This window comes from Erigeron canadensis, chromosome 2 (genome assembly GCF_010389155.1).
Source record: "Erigeron canadensis isolate Cc75 chromosome 2, C_canadensis_v1, whole genome shotgun sequence".
NCBI lineage: Eukaryota > Viridiplantae > Streptophyta > Magnoliopsida > Asterales > Asteraceae > Erigeron > Erigeron canadensis.
In genome coordinates, this window is record NC_057762.1 from 38257757 (window position 1) to 38275223 (window position 17467).

At 31.3% G+C, this 17467-nt stretch overlaps 1 protein-coding gene across 1 annotated transcript; it reads left to right on the plus strand.

Moving 5' to 3' along the window:
- The first annotated feature begins 7841 nt into the window (after positions 1 to 7841).
- Positions 7842 to 14104, plus strand: LOC122586759 (calcium-transporting ATPase 1-like). Its single transcript, XM_043758747.1, has 7 exons — positions 7842 to 8245; positions 10464 to 10518; positions 10604 to 12540; positions 12633 to 12791; positions 12892 to 13063; positions 13146 to 13444; positions 13635 to 14104. The coding sequence occupies exons 1-7, from the start codon at positions 8072 to 8074 to the stop codon at positions 13881 to 13883; spliced, it is 3045 nt and encodes a 1014-aa protein (XP_043614682.1). The 5' UTR covers positions 7842 to 8071; the 3' UTR covers positions 13884 to 14104.
- The last annotated feature ends 3363 nt before the right edge of the window (positions 14105 to 17467 follow it).

Sequence of the window (17467 nt, forward strand, 5' to 3'; positions counted from 1 at the left end):
TAATTATCAATTAATTGAACTTTAGGTTTTTTTGTTTTTTTTTTTCCAAACTTTAATTAATATCCGTTATCATCCGGCCAAAGCTGGAATAACCATCCCCTGGTTATAATGCATGATGCTGGCCACTGGCCAAATTCAAAGTGAGTTATGGTGTAATGACCGAAGTTAGGGTAAGTTTTAGGTAGTGAATTTTTATTGTTTTGTAACTTGTATTTTATTTGACCCCATTCAATTAAATCTCACCATTTAATTTGGTTTTGCATAGATTTTCTTTCTTGAGGTTTTACTGCATTAGTTATATTATGTGTTTCGAATTTGCTTAAAGAGTGATAAACATGAAGCTACCATGTAACGTCTTTATATAAGGAGTTAGGAGTTTATATATATATAAACATGTATACAAGTCAATCGAACAATGAACGTGTTTAATAATATAAATTGAGAACTTCACATGTTCTTGTAAAATTTCAACAAAAACATGTGACGTTAACCTTACTTGGTTTAAGTGCTACTAAAGCTTTGCGAATAATTAGGTTGGAAGATAATTCATTGATTATCGTTCATAACCATTCTACATTTAAGAATTTTCCACCTTTTATAAAAATATAAAACATGTGATCGATTATGTGTGATCATGTATGTCAAAAGGATAGGACAACAACAAAGCCAATAACTTAAAGCAAAAGTGACTGAAACCATTTATAAAGCAATTAATTATATCAATTTAATCAACATGGTCTACCCATATGTCAATAATATTATTGATCATATCTTAAGTGATAGTCAAGCCTATGTTGAAACAATGTTTGACAAGACCAAGTTCAAAAGTGTCAATCAATGTTTTAAAAAATACGTTTTTCAATCAAACTACTGTAGTCAGATAAAAAGAAACGGTTTAATCGGTTCAAACGGGTTGACAACCTATATTTTGTAAAAATGCTTTGAATTTTCAAAATCCAAAAGGTACACTCAAAAATCAAAATACCAAATAGTTATTATCAAAAAATTTATAAATTCTAAACTCTACAAATAATCCAAAATACCATTAAGTATATAAATTATCATAAAATTAATATAAGTATTTTCTTGAAACATACCAAAAAAAGGAAAAAGTTCAATCTTCAGACAATGTAGCTAAAAAATAGATCAATCGAGTGAGTATCGTTTAAGCCGTTTTTCAAAACATATTGGTGCCAAACATGCATGGTGTTTAGACAATATATTACATGTTTAAGAAACTAATGTGTGCCAATCAATTACAACATAGGCTTTATCAGCAAAACAATCTTGTTTAGGAAGGTCGTAAAGAAGGAAATTATGTAAGTTCAAACATTGAGCATATAACAAATATAAATTTTTTCTGCTAATCTATATATTCATAGGTATTGACGGCTTAAGATTTTTGGAGACCTTAAAGGTTAGTTTTGGGGCTAGTGTATTAGCATATACATTAAAATAATCAAATAAAAAAAAAGTAGCTCGAATTATGTTATTGAACTACTAGTAATGAAAAAATGCAAATGTTGATAAAAAACCAATAATTGTGTTACTGCAATGCAAATTATATAATAGTACATAGTCTAAACTCCAAACATTAAGTCAGGTAGTATACAAAATTTTGAGACCCTATATTTTTTAGTGTCTATAACGATCGTTTAGTCCTATAATAATATTGAGCCATTTCTGTTCAAAGGTTACAAAATAGACTTAAATTATAGTACTTCATACTTGGAAGTAAACATGAAAAAGAAAATCTTGTTATTTCATTTCATGAAAGAAAAACTCGATCTGAAAAACTTGTCATTAATTAAGCGGTTTAGGTAATTAGGTTTGAGCTTAAATTTTCGACATGATTATTAAGTGAATGTGTTTGAATCAAGATATATCAACCTCAATTTGACACAACTTGATAGCCGTAACGTAAGTGGACCTCAACACCCTAATTTCATTGATCTCAAGTCCCAAAGAACACGAAAAAGATTTTTTCAAAAGTTAATAATTAACGAGCTGGAGGCAGCATTAAATTAGGTCTCCCATACTTTCCATAGTTTGTCTCTGAACCATACGATATGTTTTTCTTTTTAATATGTTTTTTATTAAAGATCGTGCCATAAGATAATGCAATGCATTTTATAATGTGGGCACATAGATATAGATCTCAAAAATATACTACTACCATTAACTTAAATAGTATGGTACCTTCGCAATACAACGATAATAGTGGTGACGAAGGTCTAGTGATATCGGTGATGGTATTATTGGCGGTGACGATGTCAAGTGATGTAGGTTGATGTAAAGGTAATAGTGAAATATTTTAGGATATAAGAGCTTAAAGTATATTAATTATTAGAATAAGGGTTTAGAGTGTAAATTAATTCATTAAGGGTAAATTTGGTAATTTATAAAAACTTTTTCCATATTAGGTATTTATTAAGGGTAATTTAGTACTTTTGAATCTAACAATTTTCTAACACTTTCTAAAAATAAGGGGTTGATAATCTATAATCCCTTATAAAACATATTGAACTCCCTATTTTAGGAAATTCAACAATGTTTTCAATATCTCAATATTGTCCCTAATTCACATATTACCTTTAATTTTATATCTCCAAACACAATCATACAATCACACTACCAAGATCTAACACACAGTCACTTTTGTCTCCTTCCTATTTAAACACACGTATATCGATTCCCCTCCCACTGTTTTTTATTATCATCATCATTTAATCGTCGTAACGCGCGGACACCAACTCTCGTTATTATAAATGGAGTATAGATAATGTATACTTGTAGTAGCAAGTATTTCCTTTTTACTAACTCTGTCATTCATATATGTACGAACAAACAACCCAACCCACTTGTTCAAATCAGGAATCGACTTTGTGTTTGATTCAACGAATTATTAATAAGACGAAGTTGACTCGAGTCGTCTAGCACTCTTAGGTTTAATTTTGAGTTATTGTCTATTTCTATCTGTTTACCCTCAAATGCGTGCGCGCGTATTCGATGTGGCTCTTTTGACTATTGTCTATTGCAGTATTTTGGGTCCGTATATGTAGTTTGCATCTCATGATTTGTTGACAAGTTTTCGTTAATGATATCCCTCCAGTTTGGTGCTTTGAGCTAAAAAACATTTTCTAAGAGCAACCAAATATTAATTTTTGCGGGGCACAAAATGGCAAAATGTTCAAGCTTATTTATCTGTTTTATTAGTACAATGCATAATTTAATCGGTGATTTGGATCAGTAAGATTCGATCGGTAAAGATTCCTTCATTTCAATCTATTGATATATGATATGAAGCACTATGATTATAAATTAAAAGTGTACAAACGCGATATAATGCACAATATTGAATGATTATTGAAAAAATAAATAAATCATAGTGTACTTAAATTTTAATAAAATCCATTTAGTACCGAACATGTATCAAAAGATGTGGCTAACAACTGATTTCGAGGACGGATAGTTTTTGATTGTTTAAGTTATTATAAATATAAATTGATAATATTACAGTAATAGAAATTTAATAGTTAGAATCTTAATAATAATAATATTAATATAATAATAATAATAATAATAATATATAATATAAAACAGTTGAATTAATGACTTATTAACCAATCAAATTGTTTGATTTTGTCAAGTTGACTCTTGGTTATGTCATCATGTAAATAAACTATAAATTAAAAATCATAATAATCATTATCCAAATATATTACTATATTAATATTTATATTAATTTGTAGAAAAAGTCTGTTTAATTTACACTTTTTTGTTTTTCATTAATAATTTACACTTTTTAGCCCTGAATACTTAATTTATATTTATTTTTAGCTATCACCCTGAGAGAATCTTTTAAAAATTTACAATCATTTAATTAATTAAAAATATTTCAATATAATCTCTCAATAAAAATGGTACATAATTTTATCCTTTTTTATATATTAGCTTTGTGTATTAATGTTTTATGTTACAATTGTCACTCAAATCAAGAGTTCCAATTGTTACCAAGGAATATAAAAACAATCATAATTTTCATTTAATTATCATAGAATAGATATTGGAAATAAACCTATTCGTGTTATAGATCCGCATCATGATCAAATACATATACTTGAATATCAACTACAGAATCACAAGTATGTTTATATTTTAATATTTAATTATCTTTCATATAAATATCACATTATAAGTAAAACTGGTTTTAAAATTTCTATGATAGATAAATTATTATAGCATGTGCCTTGTGAAATGACTACGACAAACAATTCCATCAATATGTCTCAACTAATAATGAAAGTGACGAACCTGTGATTATGGTACTACAAATTGCAAAGTATAACACTTGCAACAGTATATTTTCAAAATTATAAGCTTTTATGACTTAAATGTATGAAAATATAAAGTTAATAATATCGTAATCTTGTGTCCAGTGTTGGACACGGGTCTAAAATCTCGTATATAATATAAGACAGTTAAACTAATGACTTATTAACCAAACAAATCGTTCAATTTTATCAAATTGACTTTCACTTATGTAATCATTTTGATTAACAATAAATTAAAAATTATAATTATCATTATACAAATATATTATTATATTAGTATTTATATTAATTTATAGAAAAAAAGTCTCATTAGGTTTAAACTTTAATATTTTTCATCAATAACTTACACTTTTTAGCCCTGAATACTTAATTTATATTTATTTTTAGCCATAACTTGAGAGTGTTTTCTAAAATTTGCAATCATTTAATTAATTAAAAAAAATTAACACATGAAATATTTGTCTACAAAAAATTATTTTAAGACCTAATGACTTATTAAAAATATTAGATTAGATTTTTATAAATTATAAATATTAACATTTAGTTTAATATTTAATATAAACACAATTTGAACTCTAGATACATATCCCAAACTTGATAACAGATGACGATATACAACATCATTATCCTAAACACAATAGGAATCACAGAACATGGGATGAACACTAACAAAACAAGATTTACAACAGAAGGTTACTTGAATTCTAAATCCAAATCAATATGAGCTCCATTCAAGATTCATTATATCTCTCAATAAAAAAGGTACATAATTTTCTCCTTTTTTATACATTAGTTTTGCGTATTAATGTTTGAAGTTACAGTTGACACTCAAATCAAGAGTCGTAATTGTTATAAAAAAGGGATAAGTATCCTGGAATGTTACAAACTTTGGACGAATGTCTATAGTAGGAAATAACTAAAGTTTTGTGTATTGTATGTAAACAACTTTAAAAAATGTTCTTTGTATGTAAGAAAACATGAAAATGTATTCAATCAATTAAAATCAGACAAGTGACACCTCTATATGGTTGACACGTATGTTTTCCTAAATACAAAGAACATTATTTTCGAGTTGTTTACATACAATACACACAACTTTAGTTATTTCTTACTATAAACATTTGTTCAAAGTTTGTTACATTACAAGATACTTAACCCTATAAAAAAATATGAAAACAATCTTAATTTTTATCTAATTATCATAGGATAGGTGATGAAAATAAACTTATGCGTGTTATGGGTTCGCATCATGATCAAGTACATATACTTGAATGTCAAGTACAGGATCACAAATATGTTTATATTTTAATTCTTAATTACCTTTCATAATAATATCACATTATGAGTACAACTGATTTTAAAAAAATTCTATTATGGTTTCAAAAAATTCTATTTGTAACACGTGTCTTGTGGAATGACTATGACAAACAATTCCATCAATATATCTCAACTATTAATGACAGTGACGAATATATGATTATTGTACGACAACTTGCAAAGTATAACCCTTAGAACCGTATGTCTTCAAAATTATAAGCTTTTATGACTTAAATGTATGAAGATCATATTGATAATATCATAAACCCGTCTCCAGTGTTGGACACGGATCTAAAATCTAGTTATAAAATCTATAACTGAAGCCAAATAAATAGATATATAGATTTTAAAAGTGAGTGAATAAAGTGTAGAAATTGTAACCTGTATGAAATTAGATATTTTCACAAAGGGATAAGTATCTTGTAATGTAACAATCTATGAACGAATGTCTATAGTAGGAAATAACTAAAGTTGTGTGTATTGTATGTAAACAACTCAAAAATAATGTTTATTGTTTGTAAGAAAATGTATTCAACCAATTAAAATTAGACAAGTGGCACCTCTATATGGTTGCCACGTATGTTTTTTTTACATACAATAAACATTTTTTAAATTTGTTTACATACAATACACAAAACTTTAGTTATTTCCTACTATAGACATTCGTCCAAAGTTTGTTACATTCTAAGATACTTATCCCTTTCACAAATCTATGGTCTAATTCATAACAATTCAATTCAATTCAATTCAATAAAAAGGGGCGAGAGTGATAATAGACAAAAACCAGAAATGGAAGACTTGTGAGTTGGAACATGGCATTTTATTTTTACAATTTTACGATATTATATGAAGAATTGCACATGGTGAAGTTAGTCATTCATGTAAAGTAGTTACCCAGATAAGACCAAACGTTGACAAATGCGATGCCATTTGTGAATCAAGTGCAAGTGGAACCTCATCTCTTACTCCTTTTCTTTTTCACTAGGAAATTAATATTAAGACAACAATTATAGAAGTTTATCCATTTTAAACTTATTGGTGCTCCTGTCTTTTTTGATTAATTTAAGGTAAGCAATATTAATTGTAAAATATATATATGATAAGATCTTGAGAGAAAGTTCTTAAATAAGAATTGAGAGAAAATTCGTTTTTATTTTATTTTTTCCCCTCACTTTTTCTTTCTTTTTTAATTAACTAATTCCAAATAAAAAATCAAAAAAACAGTTACTTTTTTAATCCGAGGTAAGGAGTTATACATATAAGGGTATGAAATGGGTTTCGCTCTTAAAAATATTAATAAGGGGTAACTAGTGGATATCGGTCATGGGGGTAATAGATCATAGGGGTCATCGGCGATGACGTAATCTCTATCCTATATAGGGAAAAAAAATAATTCTTTTCAAGTATCCGTACTAATAAAGCCTAAACCCGCATGTAAATTTCTAAAAAACACGGTTTGATATTTTGAGGTGCCTAAATCATATGATAACTAGGATAAAAGTACTATATCAACATCATATAGTTCATATAAAATAAGTACGAGCATGGTACCCGCGCAATGCAGCGGCGGTAACGGCAACGACGGTATAGTGGGGTTGGTGACGCGTGGTGATGACATCGACAATTGGTGTCGAGTGGTGTAAGTTGATGTTAAGATAATAGAACTATTTTATAAGATAAGGACTTAAAATATAAATTAGCAAAATAAGGGTTTAGGATGTAAATTAATTCATTAAGGGCAAATTTGGTAATTTATAAAAACCCTTCCATGGTAGGGTATTTATTAAAGACATTTTGTGAATTCGTATGTGATATTTTGGTAACACTTTTCATTTTGAAGAGGGTATATAATCTTTAATAAGGAGTATAGATGGATATCCAATTTTCGTACCAAAGTAAGTTTCACCCATTAGCTATTTCTTTTATAATCTTTTATAGGGGATCTTTGCGAGTACTTGAAGAGAACGATGGTTTAAAAGTAATTTCTTAAGAAAATGAGCATTGCGGAGTAGCAATTGGGTCAGCATCCGGTCAAGTTGGAAAAGTGTGCCTGCGTGAGTTTTCAACAAATATACAGGTTCTAAAATAAGTAGATAACCCCACCCCACCCCACCCCACCCCACCCACCCACACAGACCCCCCCCACAAGGCCACAACGGATGAACACATAGTCTACTGTGTGTGTGTGTTTTACACTTTTACTGTATGAATTCTTTCCCAAAAACCTGGTCAACTCAAAACTCATCATCTCCCTCTCTCTAATTTTCAAAAAAATATCAAAACAATCAAACCTAACATCATTATCTACCTAATCACACACACACACACCGAAATTTTAGATCCGAACCGAATCGATGTCAATTTAAAGCTTATATATACAACAACAAAGCATCGGTTATTTTGAAACTGAAGCGGCAGTTATGGAGAGCTATCTGAGTGATAACTTTGAAGTGAAGCCGAAAAACTCATCGGAAGAAGCTTTACAGCGATGGAGGAAACTGTGTTGGTTAGTTAAAAATAAGAAACGGCGGTTTCGTTTCACTGCTAATCTCTCCAAACGATTCGAAGCTCGAGCTATTCAGCGATCTAATCTGGTACTTAATTCCTTTTCTCGATTTCGATTTCGCTTTCGGTTTTGTATCTATAGTTTTGTGATATATATTTTAGTCTTAGATAAGTTGATTTGAAGGTTTAGGTATTGTTAATTTTGCTCTAGTGTAGAGAGATTTATATATATGAGATAGTGAATGGATCTAGTGATGCTAGAGCTTCAAAATTTTACAATTAGATTCGATAAAAGCAGTTCGTCGTGTTTTTTGATTGTGCGTATCCAACTTTTGAACGGTTTATTGTGTGTATCAGACTTTGAGTTTATTGTTATTGAATGTATATGATTACCTCTTCACGAGGTAAGTGTTGTTAGCATTTATTTTTAGGTGATGTGATGGGAATATAAGTTGTCGTATGATCTAATCCTGTGTTTACAAGTTATAAGAGGTTAACCACGTACACTAGCTATGGATTGAGATTTTATAAACTGTGCAGTATAGGATAGAAATAAAATAGAGCACGAATTACGACACTGATTTGAAGGAATAGGTGTTATGTTAGTTGAAGAAGTATCAAGTATGTAGAATGCATCTAGTACTAAATTGAGGTTGTGGCGTTGGATAGAATAGAACACCTATTTTCATAGAGGATTGTTAGTGAGGTTTTTATCAGTTCATTTACTTTGGAATGAGTTTTATTCAGTAGTGAGGATTTATAGATTGGAATCAGATGTTTCTATTTTTGAAAATATGAAACTACGTATGTTTAAGAGTTTGAGCATGCCTTTAATGTTCATGTGATACTAGTTGGAACACTCAGTTGATTGAGGCTTCTGTATAAGGTAACTTATAGATCTATAGCTCAAACTTAATTCTGAATCACCGTGGTCCGTGGATGCATCAATGGAAGGACCGGAAAATTTTTACATCTTTGCATGTGGTTGACACATCTTCTAAAAATCCAGTAGTTACATCATCGTAGTGACAGAGCTGAACGGTTGCATCTATTGTATTGTGATAATTTTCAGCCTTAGATAAGTTGATTAGAAGGAATTGGTGTTGTTAGTTAAGTGTTAGTATAGAGAGATTTATATATGAGGTGGTGAATGGATCTAGTGATTTGACAAAAGGAGCTTATTGTGTTTTTCTATTGTGTGTATCTAATTTTTGATTGCTTATTGTGTGTATCCGAATTTTATTTTATTGTTATTGTATGTGTCTGGTTACCTTTTTTACCAGGTAACTGCGGTTAGTATTTTTTTGAACTTGTTGTCATTGCCGTATAAGTTGCCACGACATCTTTACAAGTTAGAGGTTAACTACATAAATTAACAATGGATTGAAAGTTTATGGACTGCATAGTATTGGATAGAAATAAAATAGAGCACTATTTACCACATTGATTTGAATGAATTGGTGTTTTATTAGTTGAACAAGTTTGTGGAATGGATTGACTACTAGATATAGGTTGTGGCATTGGATAGAATAGAATACTATTTCCATGGAGGATTGTTAATGAGGTTTATCAGCTCATTAACTTTGGAATGAGTTTAATTAAGTAAAGTGAGGATGTATAAATTGGAATTAGATTTTTCTATTTTTGAAAATTTGAAACTACATGTATAAGAGTTTGAGCATGCTCATAATGTTCACGTAATCCTAGTTGGAACACTCAGGTGATTGAGGCTTTTGTTTAAGGTAACTTATAGATCTTTAATTCGAATGTATACTTCTGCACTTATCTATGAATCCTCGTTGATGAATCAATGGAGGGACCGGAAAAGTTCTACATCTTTGCATGTGGTTGATATATCTTCCAAAAAAACTAGTATCTACATCATCTTGGTGACATAGAGCTGAATAATTGCATCTAGCTGCTTTTTATAGATTGCATCTCTGAAGATATTGGCTATATCTTATGTGATCAACTTATCAGTTTTTGTTTTGAGAATATTGATAACATGGAATTCTGATCAATTTTGAGATCCCAGGAGCACATTTCTGTTGTGGCTATCGTCTTATATAATCCTGCTCAATGTTTATTTTATTCTGATGCTGTGTGAGATACAGGCTTGTAAGGTTCTTACTAACCACAATGCAGGGTATACTAGACAAATTTATATATTATGGATACCTATATTAGCATACATAGTTTTTCCACTGACATATTGCATATTGGTATGATGTCTTTAACGAGTGCATTATTAACGTTAACTCTTACTTGAGACCATCTTTGTTATTAATGATGCATTTAAATTTGTAGGAGAGTCTAAGAACATTGATGCTGGTTTCGCATGCGGCAATTCAATTTCTTAATGGTATGCATCTAGTCAATGTATTGAAACTTCTGTTTCTGCTTTATTGTAAGGGTTTCTATTTTGACCTTTGCATGAATGCTTTCAGGTATAACTTACAGCGTACCTGAAGAAGTAAAAGCTGCAGGGTTTCAAATTGGCCCTGACGAATTGGGATCAATAGTTGAAAAGCGCAGCATGGAAAAGTTGAAAGCCCATGATGGGGTTGCAGGCATTATGAAGAAGATCTCTACATCCATATCCAATGGAATTCCTACCTCTGAGGATTTACTTAACACAAGAAAAAACATTTATGGAATTAATCAATTTGCTGAGAGCCCGTCCAAGGGTTATCTTGTTTATGTATGGGAAGCCCTCCAAGACACAACCCTCATGATACTTGGATTGTGTGCTTTTGTGTCTTTGATTGTTGGCATTACAATGGAAGGTTGGCCAAAAGGTGCCCATGATGGTCTTGGGATTGTTGCAAGCATTCTGCTGGTTGTATTCGTGACCGCCACTAGTGATTATAGACAGTCTTTACAGTTCAAAGATCTGGACAAAGAGAAAAAGAAGATTACTATTCAAGTTACCAGAAATGAGTGCAGACAGAAGATCTCAATATATGAGCTTCTTGTTGGTGATATTGTTCATCTTGCTGTTGGGGATCAGGTCCCTGCTGATGGACTTTTCGTTTCTGGATTTTCCTTATTGATAAATGAATCAAGTCTGACGGGAGAAAGTGATCCCAAAGTTGTAACTGCTGAGAACCCCTTTCTCCTATCTGGAACTAAAGTTCAAAATGGTTCATGTAAGATGGTTATTACCACTGTTGGAATGAGAACCCAATGGGGCAAATTAATGGCAACTCTTAGTGAAGGTGGAGATGATGAGACCCCACTGCAGGTTAAACTAAATGGAGTAGCAACAATTATAGGGAAAATCGGGCTGTTTTTTGCGGTTATTACCTTTGCAGTTCTGGTGCAAGGACTATTTGTACGCAAGATGCAAGAAGGGTCCCACTGGACATGGTCTGGAGATGAAGCTCTTGAGATGCTTGAATACTTCGCTATTGCAGTAACAATTGTAGTGGTTGCAGTCCCCGAGGGTTTACCATTAGCTGTGACACTTAGTCTTGCATTTGCCATGAAGAAAATGATGAATGATCGAGCTCTTGTTCGTCACTTGGCAGCTTGTGAAACCATGGGATCTGCGACAAATATATGTAGTGACAAAACTGGTACCCTAACTACCAACCATATGACACTTGTTAAAGCTTGGATTTGTGGGGAGACTCGTGAAGTCAATGGGTCAACAGGGGCGTTAACTTTCTGCTCTACAATTCCCGATTCTGTTGTTGGAGTGTTAGTTGAATCTATTTTTAATAATACTGGTGGAGAAGTGGTGAAGACTGAGAAGAACACTATTGAAATTCTTGGTTCACCAACTGAGACTGCTCTTTTGGAATTTGGTCTCATGCTTAAAGAAAAACAAGCAGAGATTCAAACATCAAAGCTTGTCAAAGTTGAGCCTTTCAACTCTGAGAAAAAGCGTATGGCAGTTGTTTTAGAACTCCCTGGAGGAAGTTTCAGGGCCCACTGCAAGGGTGCTTCGGAAATAATTTTAGGTGCTTGTGATAAGGTCTTGAATGCAAATGGTGAGGTTGTTCCTCTTGGTGAAGAGTTAAACAGTGATCTAAAAGATACCATTGAACTGTTAGCCAATGAAGCTCTTCGAACTCTTTGCCTTTGCTACAAGGAATTAGGAAGCGAATTCTATGAAAAAGATCCAATTCCCTTTGGGGGGTATACTTTAATCGGTATTGTGGGTATCAAGGATCCTGTTCGTCCAGGTGTGAAGGAATCTGTAGCAATTTGCCGATCAGCTGGTATTACTGTGCGTATGGTAACAGGTGACAACATACACACCGCAAAGGCAATTGCCAGAGAATGTGGGATATTAACAGATGATGGGATAGCCATTGAAGGCCCTGATTTTCGTGAAATGACCGAAGAGGAGCTCTTTAAAATTATTCCTAAAATCCAGGTGCTTTTTGCATTTCTTCGTGTCATTTGCTTCTTTTTCTTTGAGAAAGCATTTATTAATTGACTGGTCTTTGTATCTTTTAATTATACCAGGTGATGGCTAGATCTTCTCCAATGGATAAGCATACACTTGTGAAACATTTGAGAACTACATTTGAGGAGGTTGTTGCCGTGACAGGAGATGGTACAAATGATGCTCCGGCACTTCATGAAGCAGATATTGGGCTTGCAATGGGAATTGCAGGGACAGAGGTAATACTTCAGTTCTTTTAGGCACTTGTTAGATAAATATAAAAATCTACACCAAATTTAATAGTTTATCATCCTAATTAATTGCCTTTGTATCATTCAGGTGGCAAAGGAGAGTGCTGACGTGATCATTTTAGACGATAATTTCTCTACAATTGTGACTGTGGCCAAGTGGGGTCGCTCAGTTTATGTGAACATTCAGAAATTTGTCCAGTTTCAGCTGACAGTAAATGTTGTTGCTCTAGTTGTCAACTTTTCTTCTGCCTGTCTGACTGGTAAAGCATACAATAACCCGTTGCATCTTTTAGAATTCCCTGTTCAACATTTTCAAAGTTGTAATGCGCTTTATGTTTGCAGGACAAGCTCCTCTGACTGCTGTTCAGCTACTTTGGGTTAACATGATAATGGATACGCTGGGAGCACTTGCATTAGCTACTGAACCTCCGACTGATGAATTAATGCAGCGTACACCCGTTGGAAGGAAAGGAAACTTTATTACAAATGTTATGTGGAGGAATATCATGGGACAGTCATTATATCAGTTTGTGGTAATATGGTACCTTCAGACAAGTGGAAAGATGACCTTTCACCTTGACAAATCAGACTCTGATTTGGTTCTGAACACACTTATCTTCAATTCGTTTGTCTTCTGTCAGGTTAGTAAAATAATGGTTACATCAATTTACGTCTTTCGTCCCAAAAAATGTAACGCGTAAGCTGACATATTGTTTAATGAAGTTATTTGATTATTGATCAAGTATTTTAAATGCCTTTTTAATACAGATGCAACGAGGAGAATCTTATGAACCGGATTTAATTTGTATTTTGTGTTGTTTTGAATTGCAGGTGTTCAATGAGATAAGCTCTAGAGAGATGGAGAAGATAGACGTGTTTAAAGGAATGCTAAAAAACTATGTGTTTCTGGCTGTTTTAACTTGCACGGTCATCTTCCAAATAATAATCATTGAATTCTTGGGTACGTATGCAAACACTAGTCCTCTCACCCTCCCCCAGTGGTTTGCAAGTGTCACCATTGGTTTCCTAGGAATGCCCATTGCTGCTGCTGTAAAGATGATCCCTGTTGGATCCAGATAGAAGACCAAGTTTCTCTTAAACCTTGATACATTTCAAACATTGAAAGCTTATTAAGGAAACAAATTTTTGTAACCATTCTCTTTTCAAGTTTCATATGTTGTTTAAAGGCGTGGTAACTGGTAACAAAGATTAGGATGACCAAGTTATTGATATTTTTTGTTTTGTAATTTGACCCGTCTTCATTGTTGCTCAATGCTCTTATATTCTTGTGTTTGGTTTGACGAGATGTTCCATGAATAGATTTAAAATAGAGACTGAGAATGATTATGAATTTATGAGTTTACATTATGTCTATCGATACCGTTGAACTACAGAACACTTTCATCTTTTGTACAAGTTATTTTGGTTTTATCCAATTTAATCTAAACACCGATATTATTCATAATTACAACTGTATGTCTTTCAAGATGAGTAGGGAAGATGTACATACTGCATTAGTTACATTAAACTTTTCATGACCAGTGACAATTTGTCTTTGAAGTAGCACTGAAATGATTCAAGGCGAAATGCAACATCTAAATTCTACCAAGCACAAGTTAGGTGCCATGAACACACATGGTTAGATAATGTGTAAACCCATTTATGGAACTAGGTCTCTCATTTAACATGTTTCGCGATGAGCCAATGCCAAAACACATCCAAATGACACTTGCATTGCAGCATTGACATGTTAAAAGCAAATATGTGATTGAATTATTTACTGGAAATGGATCTCTCAGAGACGTGATAGTTTAACTCGAATGGTGAAATGGGATGAAAATTGAAAACCGTACCTAAAAACAGAGCTGGTCAGATTGGTTATACCAGTTAAATACCACTTAAGAAAGTATCAAAATAAAAGTTTCTAACATCATTTGTTCGACACCAAGGTGCTGGTGTAAAAGCTTATTCAGGCTGAGATCCTGACGCCAAGGATTGCAGGACCGGTGCGAAGACCAGCATGAAGGACCGGAAGCAAGGAAGTTCGCAGAGAGCAAAAGCGTATGTGTATATGTTTATGTGTGTATTTTGTGTTTTGTGTTTTGTCTATTGTTGAAGATGACATGTTGGTAGATTTATTTTATTTTTTATGGTTTTATTTTCATTCAAAATTTTGAAGTTTGTGACAATTTAAATTTGAAAAGCAGTTTGAATGATTGCAGGAAAAAAAAATGTTCAATATGAATGTGAGTGACCCAGTTTGAAAGTTGACTGGAAACCTATATCCTCAGCAAAATCATCACTCAAGTAATCATCCAAAACACGAAGTATCAAGTTTAACTTTTTCTCTTTAAATGTTCATAAAATCCGAAACTCGACCTAGTTTGTAACATCTAGTTAAATGGATGTTTTTTCTAATATTATTTTTATGCTTTTAAGTTTTAACTGATGATGATGATATAACTATGTAAATTAGTTGACCATATCAAATCATGAAAATATATAGAACGTATCAAGTTAAGTTTTTTTCAGCCGGAACGCACAATCTCGATCCCTGGGGCGTTCTGACATTTAAAAAAGCGTGCCCCGTTTGATTTTGGAACGCGTCCGATTGTTTGGAGTTTTGTGGGAGTAATGGTTGTTGATTGCCTCGTGAAGGCCAAAATCACATTTTCTAATATTTTTTTCCAAAACAAACTATATATGGTGGTGGGCGGAAGTTGAAAAAATCTGACCGGAAAAAATGGTGGTGGGCGGCAGTAAGAGAAAGACGTAAACAGAGATATTATGCAAGGAAAATTGTAATGAAGATAAGGTTATGAAATTTATTTAAAAATAAGATAATAGAATGTGTCAAATTTATGGAGTTAATACTCAAAATGGTGTGTTTGGAAAAAGTAATTACCAAAATAATGTACTTTCAAAAATATTTGCTAAAATGATGTTTTTTTAAAAGTTATTTACCAGAATGGTGTTTTTGTAAATATTTGATTATTTTGCTTAAAAAACTAGATTTTACTAATTTACCATCTTTAATAGACCATTCAAACTTAAAAGCTTGAAACCAAACTAATATTTTAACCAATATATTTAAAAACTTATCATAAAAATAAATTTTAATATTTCGTGATGTAAAGATAATCGATCAACGTAAAAAAATAAAATCTAAAATATGATACATATTAATGTATCATTCTCTTCTTAGTTCTATAGATAAGTAGTAATCTCAAATTACAACATTCTACCAAAAAATGTTAAGCAAAATATATAATAATGAGAAAAATCCATAAAAATCAATATTTTTACCAAAAGTTCCTAATAGGTTCCACTTAATAGATGAAAATTAAATAAGTTCCTTTTAATAAAATTTAATGTAAAAAGGTTATCTTTTATGAATTTTTCCATATAATAAAAAACAACAAATTAAAGAACGCAACGTAACTTCTGTTTGATTTGTAAATAAAATTTGAATAAAAGAAAAGTAAGTTAGCTTTTGTTTAATAGAACAAAAGTTCCTAACATATGTTTTTGCAAGGACAATAACTACTTTAAAAAATTGGTTTCAAACTTTTAAGTTTTAATGGTCTAGTAAAGACGGTCAAATAAATAGAATTTAACTTATAAGTAAAATAATACAAAACTTACAAAAACACCGTTATGGTAAATAATTTTGAAGAAAACACCATTTTAGCAAATATTTTTAAAAGTACACCAATTTGGTAATTATTTTTTTCAAACACACCATTTTGGGCATTAACTGGATTGCTAGGTATGGCAACTTGCTCATTTCTTTTTTATTTTTTAAAGTTTGCTATCTATATCTATATTTTTTTTTAAAGTTTGTATCTATATCTATATATATGTTATATTTTATATATATCAATGAAAACAAATTTAATGTATATAATCAAAATAATATATATATATAATATATAAGAAATTTTTTAAAAAATTTGTTACATAAACCGCTCTTTTTTTTTCAAATCGAAAAAATATATATATATAGTATTAATAATATAAATAATATATATAACATTTATTTTTTAAAAAAAAGAAAAGAAAAGAGGAATGCCCTCTCCAGCCCAAGTGGATAGGGGAATGCCATTTATGATTAGTGAGTGCAACATGTCAATGCATGATAGGAGGATGGACATTCTCATGAAGGGCTACTCCTCTGAGTCTTAAAGTAGCATTTATAAACTAGTAGGACAAGTAAAGTTATTATTTTATCCATTCATTGATTTTTTCTTTATTTATTATGGAAAATGATCCCTACACAACACGATTTTACCATACACAACAATATATACATTAAAAGGTTGTACAATACAACTGTCTGATGCATGTATTGTTGTGTATGGCAAAATTGTGTTGTGTAAGGATCACCTCCCATTTATTATGTGAAGATGCAACCCAACTAGGACTCTATAAGGTTACCATTCTTTCCATATACATTACTTGTGTTAGGATGATTAATCGGGTGGTTTATTACAACTCAACTTTGTGTTGGTTATTTTATTTTATTTTTTCGTTTTAATTATTAAAAACTTTTATGTTTCGGTTTTTAGTAAATTTTTTTTCTTTTTAACAATTAATATTATTATATTAAATAAAAATAAAAACTAATAATAATAATTTTTAATAGTAATAAAAAACTAATGATA

Coding starts and splice junctions, on each gene's coding strand:
- LOC122586759 (XM_043758747.1), top strand. CDS start 8,072: ATGGAGAGCTATCTGAGTGATAACTTTGAAGTGAAGCCGAAAAACTCA. Junction 8,246..10,463: donor CTATTCAGCGATCTAATCTG/GTACTTAATTCC, acceptor TTAAATTTGTAG/GAGAGTCTAAGAACATTGAT. Junction 10,519..10,603: donor GGCAATTCAATTTCTTAATG/GTATGCATCTAG, acceptor GAATGCTTTCAG/GTATAACTTACAGCGTACCT.